The sequence below is a fragment of the Vipera berus genome, assembly GCF_964194415.1.
Source record: "Vipera berus genome assembly, chromosome: W".
In the NCBI taxonomy this organism is placed as follows: domain Eukaryota; kingdom Metazoa; phylum Chordata; class Lepidosauria; order Squamata; family Viperidae; genus Vipera; species Vipera berus.
The window spans coordinates 2,352,465-2,369,856 of NC_138210.1; the positions used below are offsets into that span (position 1 = coordinate 2,352,465).

At 46.7% G+C, this 17,392-nt stretch overlaps 1 protein-coding gene across 1 annotated transcript in view; it reads right to left on the minus strand.

Moving 5' to 3' along the window:
- The window catches only part of LOC308676839 (serine/threonine-protein kinase tousled-like 2), a gene marked incomplete at its 3' end in the record, with an annotated part of 74,495 nt that extends 57,656 nt beyond the window's left edge, over nucleotides 1-16,839 (minus strand). Inside the window, exons 1-2 of the mRNA XM_081342874.1 lie at nucleotides 16,569-16,839; nucleotides 10,494-10,576 (exon numbers count right to left, since the gene is read on the minus strand). Coding sequence (XP_081199000.1) covers nucleotides 10,494-10,571 — 78 coding nt within the window. The 5' untranslated portion in view covers nucleotides 10,572-10,576; nucleotides 16,569-16,839. The remainder of the gene's footprint in view (nucleotides 1-10,493; nucleotides 10,577-16,568) is intronic.
- Between the last annotated feature and the right edge of the window lie 553 nt (nucleotides 16,840-17,392).

The following is a 17,392-nucleotide window of genomic DNA, read 5'->3' on the forward strand; positions in this document are numbered from 1 at the left end:
CCTCGTCTACAGGACACTTTGGTGGCCGCGACTCCGGCATGATGTCGGGATATGTGGCATCGTGCGGGATCTTTCAACAGGCCAAGTATACTACTAGTGCACCCATTGGTCTCTTGCAGCTGCTACCCATGCCGCTGTTCTGTTCCAGCCTACTACCGGCCCTGCAGAAATGTCAGGGACAACCCCTTTTCAAAAGTCAATAGGCTGGAAGTAAGCCCGCCAAATTTATTTACACAAAACAGATCCAAAACAGAGCAAACAGAGCAAAACAAATACGAACCATGACCAAATCAGAAGCTGTTCAAACGGATGCCTTCAGCAAGCAGCACCTCCCACACATTCCCCTTTTAAACAGTTTCAAGGCGTGGCTTCTCTTTGCCTCCTCCCGAGGTGCCCCATTGCCTTCCTTTGTTTACTCCTGCTTGTCTGCCTCCTGCTTTGGGCATCCTTGAACAAGGCCAGCTGTGGGTCGTCTTCGACCAAGCTGTCAGGCTCACACAGCTGGGTCTGAGGAAGAACCAGACGGGAGGGGCCTGGCTGAGAGCTCTGTGATACCTCAGAACTGTCCTCTGCAGGCTCTCCAATCCCCTCCTCCTCCTCCTCAGAATTGTCCGATTCAACTGCCGAACCCTGTTGTGACTCAGGGCCAGCCTGTGGTTTCGGCAGCCGGCTCAGATGTGTCGGATGACTCAGATGAGGGGGAGGAGGACCGTGTGGGAGACGAACCGGTTGATGATGGCGTGGAGGCTTGGCAGAGTTCCCAGCCGGGGCCCTCTTCTCAGCTGCGTGAGCCCGATAGTGCGGAAGATGATGACCCACAGCTGGCCCTGTTCAAGGACGCCCGACGCAGGAGGCAGTCGAGCAGGAACAAACAAAGAAAGAATGTGGGACTCCTCGGGAGGAGGCACAGGGAGACCACGCCCTGAGCTCTCTATAAAAGGAGTGTTTGGGGAGGGGCTGGTTGCTGAAAGCAACTTTTCCGCTTGAGAAGACAAGCTCTAGTGTTTTTGTTAACTGCGTAATAAATCTTGGCGGATGCCTTTTAGCCTTGGACGCTCTCCAGTCTCTTCTTTCTAAATAGGGGTTTGCCTTTACAAGGCCAGAAGAGGGCTGGTTCAGAACAGTTTGCTTTCAGCCACCCACCCCTTATTACTACGATGGAGCAGCTTCTTGCCGAGAATGCCCAGCTCACCCAGCAACTCACTTTGCTGGCAGCTCAGGTGGCACAACTGCAAGCTCAGGTACATGCTGCACCCCCACCCAGGAGGAAATGTCAGATAGCTATGCCGGATAAATTTGCTGGTAAACCAGAACTGTTTCCTGCCTTCCTGGGACAATGCCAGCTTTATATCAGCGTGAGAGCAGCTGATTTCCCCACTGACCGAGATAAGGTGGGATTCATGTTGAGCCTTCTGTCGGGAGATGCAGCTCGTTGGGGCACGCCTCTGTTGGCACAGCCTAGCCCTTTGTTGGATAACTTTGGGGGGTTTTGTGACCATATGCGCCTCATGTACGAGGACCCGATTAAGGCGCAGACTGCCACCCGACGCCTGAAAGCTTTGAGGCAGGGTCAGCGCCCTCTACAGGCCTATATCAGCGATTTCCGGCTGCTTAGCCAGGATTCCGCCTGGAATGAGGCTGCGCTCGTGGATGCCTTCCAGGATGGCTTGTCAGAGGAGATGTTGGATGAGCTGGCCCGCGTGGACATTCCCTCAGACCTGAATGGGCTGATCCATCTTTGTCTGCGGATCGATGCCCGGCTGCAGCAGCGTAAGAGTCGCCGTGCCACCCCACAGACCCCTGCCGCCCCTGTTGTGCGTGAGCCCCCAGTCCAGAGGGAGGAGCCAATGGAGCTGGGTGCCGCCAGGTCCCGTCTATCGGTGACGGAAATGGACAGACGACGATTGGAGGGGTTGTGTTTTTACTGTGGGGACCCTGGACATTTGGCTGCTTCTTGCCCGAAGAAGCGTCAGCGGGCGTCAGTGACCAAGCCTGCCCCGAGAAAGTCCCCTGCTTTGCTATCGGGAAACGGCCCGAGCCCGATCTAGACGGTGTGAAAGATCGGGCGACCCACAACGACCACGCCGAGCGACGCCGTTCCGACGGTGCCTGTGAACCTCCACGGCATTTGATTTTGGAGGCACGACTGATCCTTCCTGGCAAGCCAGAGGGGATTCCGGTCCATGCCTTAATTGACTCTGGGGCTACCACTAACTTTATGGATTCGGCCTTTGTGGCCAAATGGGCTTTTCCCCAGTGTCCAGTGGATCCGCCCATGCTTGTGGAGACCATCGATGGTCGAGTGCTCCTGTCCGGGCCTATTACGGCCGCCACGCAACCCGTGTGTATGGCCATCAGTACCCATGTGGAGGCCATTCAGTTTTACGTCACTTCGGATCTGCACTTCCCCGTGGTCTTGGGACTGGCGTGGCTCCGGGCGCATGATCCACAGATCTATTGGTCTCAGAACTTGGTCACCTTCCCAAGTTTGCAGTGCGTGGACCACACCCGCCATATCTGTGCCGGCCAGGTGGAGGGTTCCTCAGGGGTTTCCTTGCCTCCCGAACTGTCCGACTTTGCTGATGTGTTCAGCGAGTCAGAGGCGGACCAATTACCCCCGCACAGGCCCTATGACTGTTCCATTGATCTAGTCCCTGATGCGCCTCTCCCAGTGGGGCGTTTGTACTCCATGTCGGAGCCCGAGTTGGCTGCATTGCGGGACTTCCTGACAAAGAATTTGGCTCGTGGTTTCATCCGGCCCTCGTCCTCGCCAGTGTCTGCGCCCGTGCTCTTCGTCAAAAAGAAGTCGGGCGAGTTACGGCTATGCTGTGACTACCGGAAACTCAACGCCATAACGGTGCGTAACCGCTACCCGCTGCCCCTCATCCCCGAGCTCTTGGACCGACTCCGGGAGGCTAAGATCTTCACGAAACTGGACCTGCATGGAGCTTACAACCTCGTCAGGGTTCGGCCGGGTGATGAGTGGAAGACGGCGTTTGGTACTCGCTATGGACATTTCGAGTACACGGTGATGCCGTTTGGCCTGACCAACGCCCCCGCTGTGTTTCAGCATTTTATGAACGATATCTTTCGGGATCTGTTGGACCAGTTTGTCGTGATTTACTTGGACGACATCCTGATTTACTCCCCGTCGCGTGAAGCGCATCATCAGCATCTCCGTCAGGTCCTGCAGCGCCTCCGGGAACATCGGCTGTTTGCCAAGTTGGAGAAGTGCCAGTTCTACCAGGTGACCATCGATTTCCTGGGTCACCGCATTTCTCCTGAGGGCATCGCCATGGAGCCGAGTAAAGTCGAGTCGTTGCAGAGTTGGCAACCCCCGCGTCGCGTGAAGGACGTTCAGCGACTCCTTGGATTTGCCAACTACTATCGGACATTCATCCCTGGCTTTGCTGCCTTGACAGCCCCCCTCACCCGGCTCCTGCAGAAGAAGACTCGGTTCCAGTGGAACGCCCCCGAACAACAGGCGTTCCAGGCTTTGAAGGACGCCTTCATGAAGGAGCCCATCTTGAAACATCCCGACCCGCAACGGCCGTTTGTCGTGGAGGCGGACGCCTCCGACATTGCCATTGGGGCCGTGTTACTCCAGGCAACGACGCCCAGCGGTACCCTTTTCCCTTGCGCGTATCACTCTCGGAAATTGAACCCCTCGGAGCGCAACTATACCATCTGGGAGAAGGAGCTGCTGGCCATCAAGGCGGCGTTCGAGGCTTGGAGGCATCATCTGGAGGGGGCGCGGCATCAGATCGAGGTCCGGACGGACCACAAGAATCTGGAAAGCCTGCAGACCGCTCGGAATTTGAATCAACGCCAGATCCGGTGGTCCCTCTTCTTTGCGAGGTTTGACTTCCGGGTGCGGTACATACCAAGCGGGCACAACCAGAGAGCGGATGCTCTGTCCAGGAAGCCCGAGTACACCCGAGCGGAAGACAAGCTTCCGCCCAGGACAGTGATCCCCGTCGAGTCTTTTGCTGCGGTGCGGGAGCCGGTGGATATACGGGCTCGGATCCGGGAGACGCAGCAGCAGGAGGCGTGGGTGGCTCAGCGGAAGGAAGAGGTGGGGCCAGATTCGCCTTGGTCGGTCGCGGATGGACTCCTGTATTATCGTGACCGGCTCTATGTTCCAGGAGGGCCACTCAGGGGACTTGTCCTCAGCCAGTGTCATGATAACCCGGCTGCGGGGCATTTTGGCCTGTTCAAGACTCTGAACCTGGTCTCCCGTACCTTCTGGTGGCCCCGAGTCCGACACGATGTCCAGTCTTATGTCACCTCCTGCATTCCTTGCAGGCAGGCCAAGTCAGCGACAGGGGCCCCGCCTGGTTTACTGCAGCCCTTGCCAACACCCAAGAGACCCTGGGGGGCTGTGTCCATGGACTTTCTGACGGATCTACCCCCATCCTCCGGCTTCACGACAGTGTTTGTGGTGGTGGACATGTTGACCAAGATGGCGCACTTCATCCCCTGTCGCGGCTTACCGTCAGCTCGCGCCACTAGTCGCATGTTCATCCAACAGGTGTTCCGGCTGCATGGCCTTCCCGATAGAGTCGTCTCCGATAGGGGGGCCCAGTTTACAGCCCGCTTCTGGCAGGAGTTGATGCGGGCGTTGGACATTAAGGTTTGCCTCTCGTCCGCGCATCATCCTCAGACCGACGGGGGTACCGAGAAGGTCATCGGCATCTTAGAGCAGTATCTGCGCTGCTACGTTAACCTGCAGCAGGACAATTGGGTGGACTATTTGGCCATAGCCGAGTTTGCCTTTAACAACTCGCAGCACACCTCCACGCAGATGACACCGTTCTTGGCCAACGTGGGTTATCACCCCCGGTTTTTCCCCCTTTCTCCCGTGGACTCATCGGAGTCGGCAGCGAACGAATTTATGGCGGAGTTACAGGCGATCCATCGGTTGGTGCGACGGCAGCTGGAGAAGGCCAAGGCCGACTACAAGAGGTTCGCCGATCGGTCGAGAAGGGATACGCCTCCACTATCGGTGGGGGATCGGGTCTGGCTGTCCACCAGGAACCTACCATCCACTCGGCCGGCGAGGAAGCTGGACCACCGTTACCTTGGACCGTTCCCAGTCGAGGCCGTCATTAATCCGGTCGCCTATCGTTTAACTCTGCCACGTTCCCTGCGCGTGCACCCCGTCTTCCATCGGTCCTTGTTGGTCCCCGAACAACCGGCCTGTCCACTTCGCCAAGCGGAACCTCCCCCATCAGGAACTCGTGATGGAGGCAGCACCCCCGAGTACGAGGTCGCCAGCATCAGGGATTCCCGCTGGCTGAAAGGTCGCTTCCAGTACCTGATCGAGTGGAAAGGGTACGGGCCGGAGGACTTCACATGGGAAGACGCGACCGCCGTTCATGCCCCTGCGTTGGTGACTGCGTTTCACGAACAGTTCCCATCCCGACCGCATCCGGATCGGCAGACCCGGGGGAAGGGCCCTGCGGTGCGGGATAGTGTTGTGACTCAGGGCCAGCCTGTGGTTTCGGCAGCCGGCTCAGATGTGTCGGATGACTCAGATGAGGGGGAGGAGGACCGTGTGGGAGACGAACCGGTTGATGATGGTGTGGAGGCTTGGCAGAGTTCCCAGCCGGGGCCCTCTTCTCAGCTGCGTGAGCCCGATAGTGCGGAAGATGATGACCCACAGCTGGCCCTGTTCAAGGACGCCCGACGCAGGAGGCAGTCGAGCAGGAACAAACAAAGAAAGAATGTGGGACTCCTCGGGAGGAGGCACAGGGAGACCACGCCCTGAGCTCTCTATAAAAGGAGTGTTTGGGGAGGGGCTGGTTGCTGAAAGCAACTTTTCCGCTTGAGAAGACAAGCTCTAGTGTTTTTGTTAACTGCGTAATAAATCTTGGCGGATGCCTTTTAGCCTTGGACGCTCTCCAGTCTCTTCTTTCTAAATAGGGGTTTGCCTTTACAAGGCCAGAAGAGGGCTGGTTCAGAACAAACCCACAGGCTGACACTGAATCACAACAGCCGGAAAGACTGTGGGGGGCGGTCTCATTGGACTTCATTACCGAGTTGCCCCCATCAAAGGGTGCAACAACCATCTTGGTGGTGGTGGACATGCTCACCAAGATGGCCCATTTTATTCCGTATGTGGGTCTCCCTACAGCACGGACGACGGCCCAGTTTTTCATCGCCCAGGTATTTCGGCTGCATGGGTTACTGGACTGTGTCAGACCGGGGGGGGTGCTATTTATGGCATGCTTTTGGCAGTCCTTATCACGGAACTGCAGGTACAGGTGTGTCTGTCGTCCACCCATCACCCCAAAACTGACAGGGGCACAGAGAGGGTGAACGCCATCTTGTAACAGTACCTCCACTGTTTCAGCAAAACCCAGCAGGACAATTGGGTGGAGGTGCTGGCTGTGGCGGTGTTTGCCTACAACAACACCCAGCATGCATCCACCCATGTGTTGCCATTCTTTGCCAGTTACGGCTTCCATCCACAGCTCTTCCTGTTGGCTCCGTCTGACTTCCCGGTTCCGGCTGTGGATATGTTCCTCCAAGAGCTGAAAGCCGTGCACCAAGTGGTTCGAAACCAGCTGGAGAAAGCCAAGGAGGACTACAAATGATTCGCAGATCGTCATCGAGACGTCCGTCCGTTATTCTGTGGGCGATTGGGTTTGGATCTCCACGCGGTACCTGCAGAAAGCACAGCCGTCGAAAAAACTCAATCATCTCTACTTGGGGCCATTTCCGGTCGACGTGGTGATCAATCCTGTGGCATTTTGCTTATCCTTGCTGCAGACCATGCAGATTCACCTGGTTTTCCACAGGTTGTTGCTAGTACCAGTAGCGGCCGACTGTCCACATCAGCTGGCTCCACTGCCACCGGGACCGGTAGTCCCTCATGGAGAAGCGGAGTATGAAGTGGACAGCATTTGGGAATCCCACCGGTTTTGGGGCCGGTTTCAGTACCTCGTGGCATGGAAAGGTTATGGACCAGAGGACTTCACCTGGGTTGATGCCGCTGACATCCACACCCCTTGTCTGGTCCACAACTTTCATGCCCAGTTCCTGCAATGTCCCAGTCTGCATGGTCCCAGAGGAGGGGGCCCTGCGGGGGGGGAATAGTGTCATGCCCCATCGGAGCCTGAATCTGCTGAGGAAGATGATCTGGAACTGAAGCTGACAGAGATCGAGGGGAAGGTGTCGTTGACTTTGGAGGAATATGGGAAGGAGCAGGCCGAGGCAGGCCAGGGCCTTTCAGGATTGGGACGGCTTGAAGGCTATTTGTTTTCTACTTGGCCTTCAGTAAATTGCTGTTCTAAAAACTTTTGAAACGACTTGCAGTCAGAAGCTGCTGAAGGGGTGTGTGTGTGTGTGTGTTTACTTGTTCTGAGACTTGCCAGAAACGTGGGAGCATTTGGGGGAACATTTGAAGCAATAAAGGGGCGGTTTGAACTGCCAGCTGTGTTGCCTCTGTGCCTTGCCCTGGGTCATCACAGTATCTATCTACTAAGTACCTCAAATTGAGACAAACATGCAAAAAACTAGGACCAAAATACATCGGCCCTTTTTTATTGTGAAAGTTATAAACCCAGTGAGAGTGGAGTTGAGATTACCTAGAATACTAGGCAAGGTACATCCAGTGTTCCATTGTTGCCTGCTGAAGCCATTTCAAGACTCCACAATGAGGCCAGTGGGGACAGCAGTCCCGGGTCCAATAATGGTGGGTAATGGTGTGTGTGTGTGTGGGGGGGGGGGAGATGCACTATAAGTCCAATGGATTCTGCATTCCAGAATCCACAAAGGGAAGTTACAATACCTGATTCAATGGAAGGGCTATCCATTGACAGACGTTAGATCACAGGTCTGCAACCCGCGGCTCCGGAGCCGCATGCGGCTCTTTCAGCCGTCTCCTGCGGCTCCCACTCCTCTGCCATGTGCAGTCCAAAAAAAAAAGTGGGACTAAAAATGTTCAACCAATCAATTCAAATATGCAGGGTAGGTGCATATCTCGCCTTGGCTCCACTCTTCAGTCAAACCCTGTTCTGCGCATGCACATGCACACACATTTTTTGCAGCTCCCAGTTTTTCCTTTTGTGAGGGAACCGGTTCCGAGTGGCTCTTTCACTGTTTCAGGTTGCTGAGCCCTACGTTAGATGGATAAAGGCTGATCATGTAAAAGCGGATCGTTTGGTGAAGCGATTCCACGTTAAGTATCTCCAGAAGCCTGGGGCCCCACAGGGGATGAGGTAACACGATATAATGTATATCTATCCTGTTTTCCAGGTTCCTTCCAACTTCTGGGGGGTCAGCCTGTCAAATTTGGGAAAAAACTCCATGCTGTTTCAGATTCTTTCTTTCCTTGACTTGCCAACAGAGACAGTAAGGGGAGAATGGAACGTGGGTTGTATCTGCAGCTGTAGATATTGTTTTGGAAACTGAAGTTTCTTTTTCATAATAATTGTCTGATGCTTAATTGGGTAATGTGACCTGCACTGTCAGGGGGGGAAGGGAGTTGCTATGCTTTGCTATGCTTTGCTTATACTGCTTTCACGCCAATTTAATCAGAGCTGACTTGGAGATCATTACTGCCAGTATGTATTTCCTAATAAAGTCTGGGATTAGAGATTGCAATGTCTTAGGTGTGTCTGCTTTGTTGGGATCATCAGCCGGAGTGGTGACACCAAGTTAAATATGGCAAACCATAGATATAGGGAGTCCTAAAACCCATAGCTGCTTTGTCTTATCAGAGTTGAGTCAAAGACAATACTTCCCCATCCAGACCCATACAACCTCCAGGAGCAGAGAAAGCACCTCCACAGTGTCCATTTGATGGCCTGGGACAGAGAAACACAGCTGACCACCATTAGCATACTGATATTTTACCCTGCACTGACAGATGACCTCACTCAGCAGTTGCTTGTAGATGTTAAATAGGAGTGGGGAGAGAGTGGGCCCTGTGGAACCCCACAAAGCATAGGCCTACATCTAGACACACAGACACACCAAATGCAACTGACTGGAACCAGCCTTGGAGGAAGAAGAACTACTGAAGAACTATGCCTCCCACTTCCAACCCCCTCAGAAAAATAACATGATCAATGGCATTGAAAGCCACTGAGAGATCAAGTAGGGCCAGGAATGGATCCTCCCCCCCCAATCCCAAACTCACCAGAGTCATTCACAAGCATGATCAATACTGCCTCATTACTATATCTCTAAACATATAAATGGGTTGAGTGTTCTTCCAAAAATACTTCAAATTCTCTGCCTCATTCCAAACAATATATACAAAAACAGAGGAAGAATTACTTGATGATTCAAATGCACTGACTTAGAAAGTTAATTGACAAAGGAAGAAAGCTAGAGTAAGACTGAAGAAAATAGAGGTTTTGTCCTATTAGATGGGATATTATACTATTAAACAGATGTTTGAATATGGGTAAGAAAATGGGTAACTGTTAGAAATAAAAGTATTATAATTAGAAGTATAGGATTTGTAACTAGAATATTATACTTTGTTATGAGATGGGAAATATGAAAATTCTAAAAGGGTTTGAATAAGGGAAACTTTTGGTTACCCAAATATAATTTATTATGGGAAAATTATAAGAGATAGAGTTATTTTGAACATTGATGGGAAATTAAAATTTAAAAAAGCAGAAAAAACAGGATATTGATTGAATAAATGGATTTTAAGTGGAAATGCAATTGAGATATGTTCTGGCTAGAAAAGATATTATAAACTACACTATCGATATTATGTATAATACCAGAAAAATGTGATGAAGATGTCTGTATTTAATTGTAAATGTATTAACAATAACAAGAATTGTATTTGCCCAGTGTGGAAAAATGCATACCACCGGAAGAGGACCAAGGAAGCACTGGATGGTGTAGACTGGAACTAGACTGAGAAAGTACTACTATGTACTACTGAATTACCAATGGACCCAGACAACACATTGTTTATTAAGTACTTACGATTGTAAAATTAGAAAATGAATAAAATATTTATAAAAAAGAAGACTGAAAACAATGTAGATAAGCTTGAATATTGGGTGGAAATTAACAGGGTCAATACGTTAGAAAGCAGAACTTTTAGAGGGTTGTGAAATGCAGTTATTTACTTTAAATTTTGGCATTTATTAGCTGAATTTTAGCTGCATTGTTTATGTTTTGATTATTTTTATTTGATGAATGTGGCCTTTTACTAATTGCACAGGCCTGCTTAAAGTATGATTTAAAAGTGCCAGTCACAATTATCTTGCTTTTGATGATGCAACTCAATAGACCATCAACTCATACGGCTCAGGCAAGTTCAATTATTATCATATTTATCACTGAAATATCAACAGGGTTGGTAATATGACTTTAATCAATTCCTGTGTGTGAAATATGATTGTGTACATCTTGACCATATCCCTGTTTTTTGACATAATCTTCCCATCTAATAAAATGTTACTAAATCCATACAGAAGTGTACATGTAGTCAACTGGCTGTGCACATAACTAACCTTAGCAACACCTGCTCCAGTAAACCTGGCCTCCAACAGTTCCTGCCGGCGTGGATCTAGGCTATGCAATTCTTCCATATCTGCTAATAAAGAAAATAGAACACTTTAAGAACAGTCAATGCTATCAAAATTAATAATTCATTAATAATATCTCTCTTCTAATTACTGCAGGGGTCCCCAACTACCAGGCCTTGGCCCGTTCAGAACTGGGCTGGGAAGTGGCAGGTGAATGCATGCACGCAGCTCCACTTTTGCGAGTGATGGGTGAGCACACACGCACAGCTCCATTTGTGTGGTCGCGCAAATGGAGCTGCGTGTGCATGCTCACCTGCCACTCACACATAACCACTCCCTCTCCCTCCCCCCCCACCAGTCCACAAAGCATGAAAGGTTGGGGATTGCTGAATTGTTGTATTAATATGAACTTGTTTACAAAACTACCCACAAGGGCTTTTTCATGGTCCAAATATTATTTTATAGTGATACCACTAAAATAGATATATCAAAGTAGCATTTGCATTTCTATGTTAAACATTCATTTATTCAAGTTTAGTGAATAAATTTGCATACATTATACAAGTATAAGAATATGGTACAATTACCATCTCCATTTAAACGAACATACAGGTAGTCCTCGAGTTACGAGTGTAATGGAGCCTGCCCATTCCACTCGTAACTTGAAAACTCGTGGGAATCTCGTACCTTGAATGAGATCACTCCCTTGCTCATTAATCGTAATTGCACTGGATTTGTAAAATTCAGTCATGGTTCACTTACATATGGTTTACTGAATAAACAATCATTGGCCAGGTTTGCTCTACATGCTAAGCCAAAAGCCATGTTTATAAACCTCATCAGCTGTGTTCACACAGCATAGTAAAACAAAGCAAACTAACTTAGTCTAAAAGTGACTTAAATCTCCTTTCCTATAGCAAAAGACTATAAGAGCAGCATTTTCTTCTCTAGAACTGTCAACACTGTTGTCTCCAACAAGCCTCTATCTTTCGTATTATATGTACTGTGGTTTTTTTGGAATCCAATATCAATAAAATCCTTTACATTAGAATTATTCTAGTAGGCAAACATCTCTTTACTTTCTATTAGGAAATTAAGGATGGAGATCTATTGGATTCCAACTGCAGACCAATGCGGTTAAAAAAATAGTATAGAAAAAGGAGGCTTAAAATACTGCAGCATTAATTAGAGACCTATAGCATAACTGCAGAGAAATGATACAATTGTACAGATACAGAGTACCATTATGTACTCTAAAATGTCTTCAATGTCTCCTAAAAAATGTACCTATCAGATATTCCCTTGCAAAAAGGGAACACTAAGGATTCTGCATTTGCATCAAATACTGCTTATCATTAACTATGCTTCACAGAAAACATGACTTGCTTTTACTATCCAAGATATTCATAAATAGAAAAAGCCAGATCTCTTCTGAAGGGACTCCTTTCTGCTATGTTCCTTAGATTCATTGTTCAGAATTAACTGGAAGGGACAAGTTCCAACACCAGGAACATAAGCAACCTGATATATGAAACTGTGTAACCACAAAGTGACATTATAAACACAGTAGCAATTGCACATTAATAGAAAATCAATTCTTAATCACATTCCCCTCTGAAACTGACATGATCCTTGTGAAATAATTACAATATAGCAAGTATTCATTTTTAAAATTTAAAATGCAAACATATTCATAGACCAAATACAGGTGAAACTTGAAAAATTAGAATATCGTGCAAAAGTTCATTTATTTCAGTAATGCAACTTAAAAGGGGAAACTAATATATGAGATAGACTCATTAAATGCAAAGCAAGATAGTTCAAGCCGTGATTTGTCATAATTGTGATGATTATGGCGTACAGCTCATGAAAACCCCAAATCCACAATCTCAGAAAATTAGAATATTGTGAAAAGGTGCAATATTCTAGGCTCAAAGTGTCCCACTCTAATCAGCTAATTAAGCCATAACACCTGCAAAGGGTTCCTGAGCCTTTAAATGGTCTCTCAGTCTGGTTCAGTAGGAATCACAATCATGGGGAAGACTGCTGACCTGACAGTTGTGCAGAAAACCATCATTGATACCCTCCATAAGGAGCGAAAGCCTCAAAAGTTAATTGCAAAAGAAGTTGGATGTTCCCAAAGTGCTGTATCAAAGCACATTAATAGAAAGTTATGTGGAAGGGAAAAGTGTGGAAGAAAAAGGTGCACAAGCAGCAGGGATGACCGCAGCCTGGAGAGGATTGTCAGGAAAAGGCCATTCAAAAGTGTTGGGGACTTTCACAAGGAGTGAACTGAGGCTGGAGTCAGTGCATCAAGAGCCACCACACAGAGATGGATCCTGGACATGGGCTTCAAATGTTGTATTCCTCTTGTCAAGCCGCTCCTGAACAACAAACAACGTCAGAAGCATCTTACCTGGGCTAAAGAAAAACAGACCTGGTCTGTTGCTCAGTGCTCCAAAGTCCTCTTTTCTGATGAGAGCAACCTTTGCATCTCATTTGGAAACCAAGGACCCAGAGTCTGGAGGAAGAATGGAGAGGCACACACTGCAAGATGCTTGAAGTCCAGTGTGAAGTTTCCACAGTCTGTGTTGATTTGGGGAGCCATGTCATCTGCTGGTGTTGGTCCACTGTGCTTCATTAAGTCCAGGGTCAACGCAGCCATCTACCAGGAGATTTTGGAGCACTTCATGCTTCCTTCCGCAGACGAGCTTTATGGGGATGCTGACTTCATTTTCCAGCAGGACTTGGCACCTGCCCACACTGCCAAAAGCACCAAAACCTGGTTCAATGACTGTGGGATTACTGTGCTTGATTGGCCAGCAAAGAGCCTTGGTGGAGCAGTGGGCTGATGCCTCCTTAAGTAATACCAGCTGCCTGCAATTAGTGCAGGTTTGCATCCCACCAGGCTCAAGGTTGACTCAGCCTTCCATCCTTCCGAGGTAGGTAAAATGAGGACCCAGATTGTTGGGGGCAATAAGCTGACTTTGTAATAATGCCGCTTGGGGTGTGTGTGAAAGCCCTAACAAGCAGGCATATACATAGAATGAAGGCTACTGCTACGCTTGTAAGCCGCCCTGAGTCTTCAGAGAAGGGCGGGATATAAATGTAATAAAAATAAATAAAAATAAATAAACTCGCCTGACCTGAACCCCATAGAGAATCTGTGGGGCATTGCCAAGAGAAAGATGAGAGACATGAGACCGAACAATGCAGAAGAGCTGAAGGCCGCTATTGAAGCATCCTGGTCTTCCATAACACCTCAGCAGTGCCACAGGCTGATAGCTTCCATGCCACGCCACATTGAGGCAGTAATTGCTGCAAAAGGGGCCCAAACCAAGTACTGAGTACATATGCATGCTTATACTTTTCAGAGGTCCGATATTGTTCTATGTACACTCCTTGTTTTATTGATTGCATGTAATATTCTAATTTTCTGAGATTGTGGATTTGGGGTTTTCAATTATGACAAATCACGGCTTGAACTATCTTGCTTTGCATGTAATGAGTCTATCTCATATATTAGTTTCCCCTTTTAAGTTGCATTACTGAAATAAATGAACTTTTGCACAATGTTCTAATTTTTCGAGTTTCACCTGTAGTTACCATATGTCCTCCATTATGTAATTATTTGGGAACCTCTAATTTTTTTACAAAGTGCAACATAAATGAAAGCATGAATGGCTAATAAGGAGCATTTACTTTTCATTTCTTACTAGCTGATGAAATTCCAGTCAGCTTTACCAAGAATGTATTGCCAAAGTATTAAACAGTGATAGCACAGATTCTCAAACTGTGTTTTGTGACTCTTCGTGAGGTCGGAATGGGACAACTCACTGCGGCCAACTCACCGCTGCCAATTCACTATGGCCAATTTGCCGTGGCCAGCTCACAAGAGAATTTACCACAGCCACAGGAAAACTCACCACAGAACACAATTTTATTTAATTATTTAAAATAATTAAAAGAATATTTTGTCATTCACATTTCATTTTGTCCCTCCTTTTTCATCCTTTAATAATTCTATTTCACCATTTCTTCAATATTACGAGGGCAATTCGGAAATAAACCTCCATTTGGTTATCAATGACACTCGCAGATACAGAACTTTTATTATACGCATTAGAAAACTGCATTACATTACTTTTGGACATAATCGCCAAATTGAGGCACTTGTCATAACGTCTTATAAGGTTTGAAATTCCTTAGTAGTTGCTCAGCGCTAAATCTGGGCTATGGGGTTATCAAAAACATCCCAATTGGTTGCATCTAGCAGTGTGCAGGCAAGCATTATTGTGAACCAACACCACACTGGAAGTGGTGCCATAGAAAATCCCACCAAATGTGAAGATGCCAAAGGAGTACTGCTAGTGAAGTTCATGGAGCGTGGTTCAACCATCAATTCAGAAGTCTGTGAAACGTTATGAAAACTCAGACGAGCCATCCATAACAAGTGTCAGGGCATGCTGACTTCCAGTGTGGTATTGGTTCACAATAATGCTTGCCTGCACACTGCTAGACACACCCAAGAACTTTTGAAGCAGTTCTGTTGGGATGTTTTTGATCACCCCCACATAGCCCAGATTTGGCACCGTGACCACTGTAAGGAATTTCAAACCTTGTAAGATGTTATGACAAGTGCCTCAATTTGAATGATTATATCGAAAAGTAATGTAATGTTGTAGTTTTCTAATGTGTATAATAAAAGTTCTGTATCTGTGTCTGTCATTGGTAACCAAATGGAGGTTTATTTCTGAATTGCCCTCATATATAACTTTTGTCCTGTGGCAAGTTGTCCTGCGGCGAGTTGGCCATCGTGAATGGCAAGCTGGCCATGGCGAGTTCATCATGGTGAGTTGGTTACAGTGAGTTGGCTATGGCAAGTTGTCCTAGACCAGGGGTGTCAAACTGCCGGCCCATAGGCCAGATGCATCATAGCAAAACTGCACCCACCCCATTGCCGGCAATGGCAAAAAAAGTCACAACACGTCACAACACGTCACGTGACATTGCAAGTTTGACACCCCTGTCATAGACCCTCATGGGGTTGCCAACAATTTACAAGGAAGCACCAAATAGTTTAAAGTTGATAAGGCCTATGCAAGTAAAGCTGGAGCACTGTCAAGTCACTCCTGCTTTGCTTGGGCAAACCAATAATGGGAGCAGTGGCAAAGCAGGCAGCAGACCCTGAAGTGCATTGTAATCACTGCTTGTACAGGCAAGGCCCAGAGGAAGCTTTGAGGAATAGCTAAATCAGTGGGTCTAGCCATCTGTCAGAACAATTCACCAATCATGAGAGGGTTTTCTTTTATCTTTTTTAGTTTTATTCATGGGGAATAACAGAAATTAATGTATTATTTTAGGGTATACTGTAGTATTGCAAAGTTTAGAGAACATCTTAGTTACTGAACAAGTGGACATGTTGGAAAAATTTTGCTTAGTTTCATTGAAATAAGTGAACAGCTGATTTTAAGCAAAATGGCATAATTGAGAAGTATCAGATTGACTAATTCATACATTTCCAAACACTTTATTTGCAGAATATTTTGTTCTATTTTCATTGCCCCAACCAAATGATAAGGCACTGAATCATTCAGCATCTAGCACATGCTTAGGAGAAATATTCTTGAAGGGCAGCAACTGCCCTTTAGAGGGGGGAAAAACACGCACACTGACATCACACCAATTGTTCTCTATTTTACCCTAACATCACTTCTCTGGAGACTGCTGTAGAAGAAAACCGTCTGTGGATGTTGTTAAAGTTCACTGGCCATTAGAAAAACAGGGAGATATCTTTATAATTTGACACAAAGCAGTAAAACAGAACACCTAATGGACCATCTTCTCCCTTGTTTACTAACATCTTCTGGACAGATAAGACCTGTTAACATCAGAGCTACGTTTAATCTGGGTTATCATGCTGTCTGTTTGGAATTCCCTAAGAAGATTCACCTCATCCCATTGGCACTTCAAATGGTGCATTAAAATTCCCTCTCCCCATCAACCATCTATTATTCTATTTTTTAAAAAAAGATTTTATTAAGTTTTTCTCTTACATACATATATTAATTTTTCAACCAGCGTGCTGTCTGGATTCAAAGGTGCTAATACATAGTCAATTCCTAATCCTTGGGTCTTTCCTCTAACCATTTGTAGAATGAATCCCAGATTTGGTAATATTCTGTTTCTTCTTTATCTTTTAATCTCATAGTTAATCTGTCCATCTCTGCGCATTCCAATATTTTTTTAATTATTTCTTCCTCTGGTGGTAATCCTTCATTTTTCCAATATTGCGCGAAGACTATTCTTGCTGCTGTTGTGACGTGTAGAATCAAATATAAGCTTTGTTTTTTAGTCTTTTCTGGCATTACACCTAATAAGAAAAGTTCAGATTTAAATTTAACATGTTCTCCCAACATTTTTTCTAACCAAACATGTATCTTTTTCCAATAAGCCTTTGCTTTGCCACATGTCCACCAAATATGGTAATACGTGCCTGAATTATGTTTACATTTCCAGCATCTATCTGACATATTTTTAAACATTTTTGCTAATCTTGCTGGTGGCAAGTGCCATCTATAAAACATTTTATATAAATTTTCTTTATATGAAGTTGACATTGTCAATTTATAATTTCTCTCCCATAATTTTTGCCATTTTTCTAGTTCTATACTATAACCAAAGTTTTTGCCGACCTTATAATTCTTTAACTTGTTCACTTTCCATCTCCAAAATTAACAAAAAGTTATACATTTTCTTAATTTCTCATCAGAATTTAACAATATCTTGTCAAATACAGTTTGTTCTTTATAAAACCCAGTTTCACCTCTTTTTCATATCTATTTTGTATTTGTAGCTGTACCCACCATGACAGGTTGATGCCC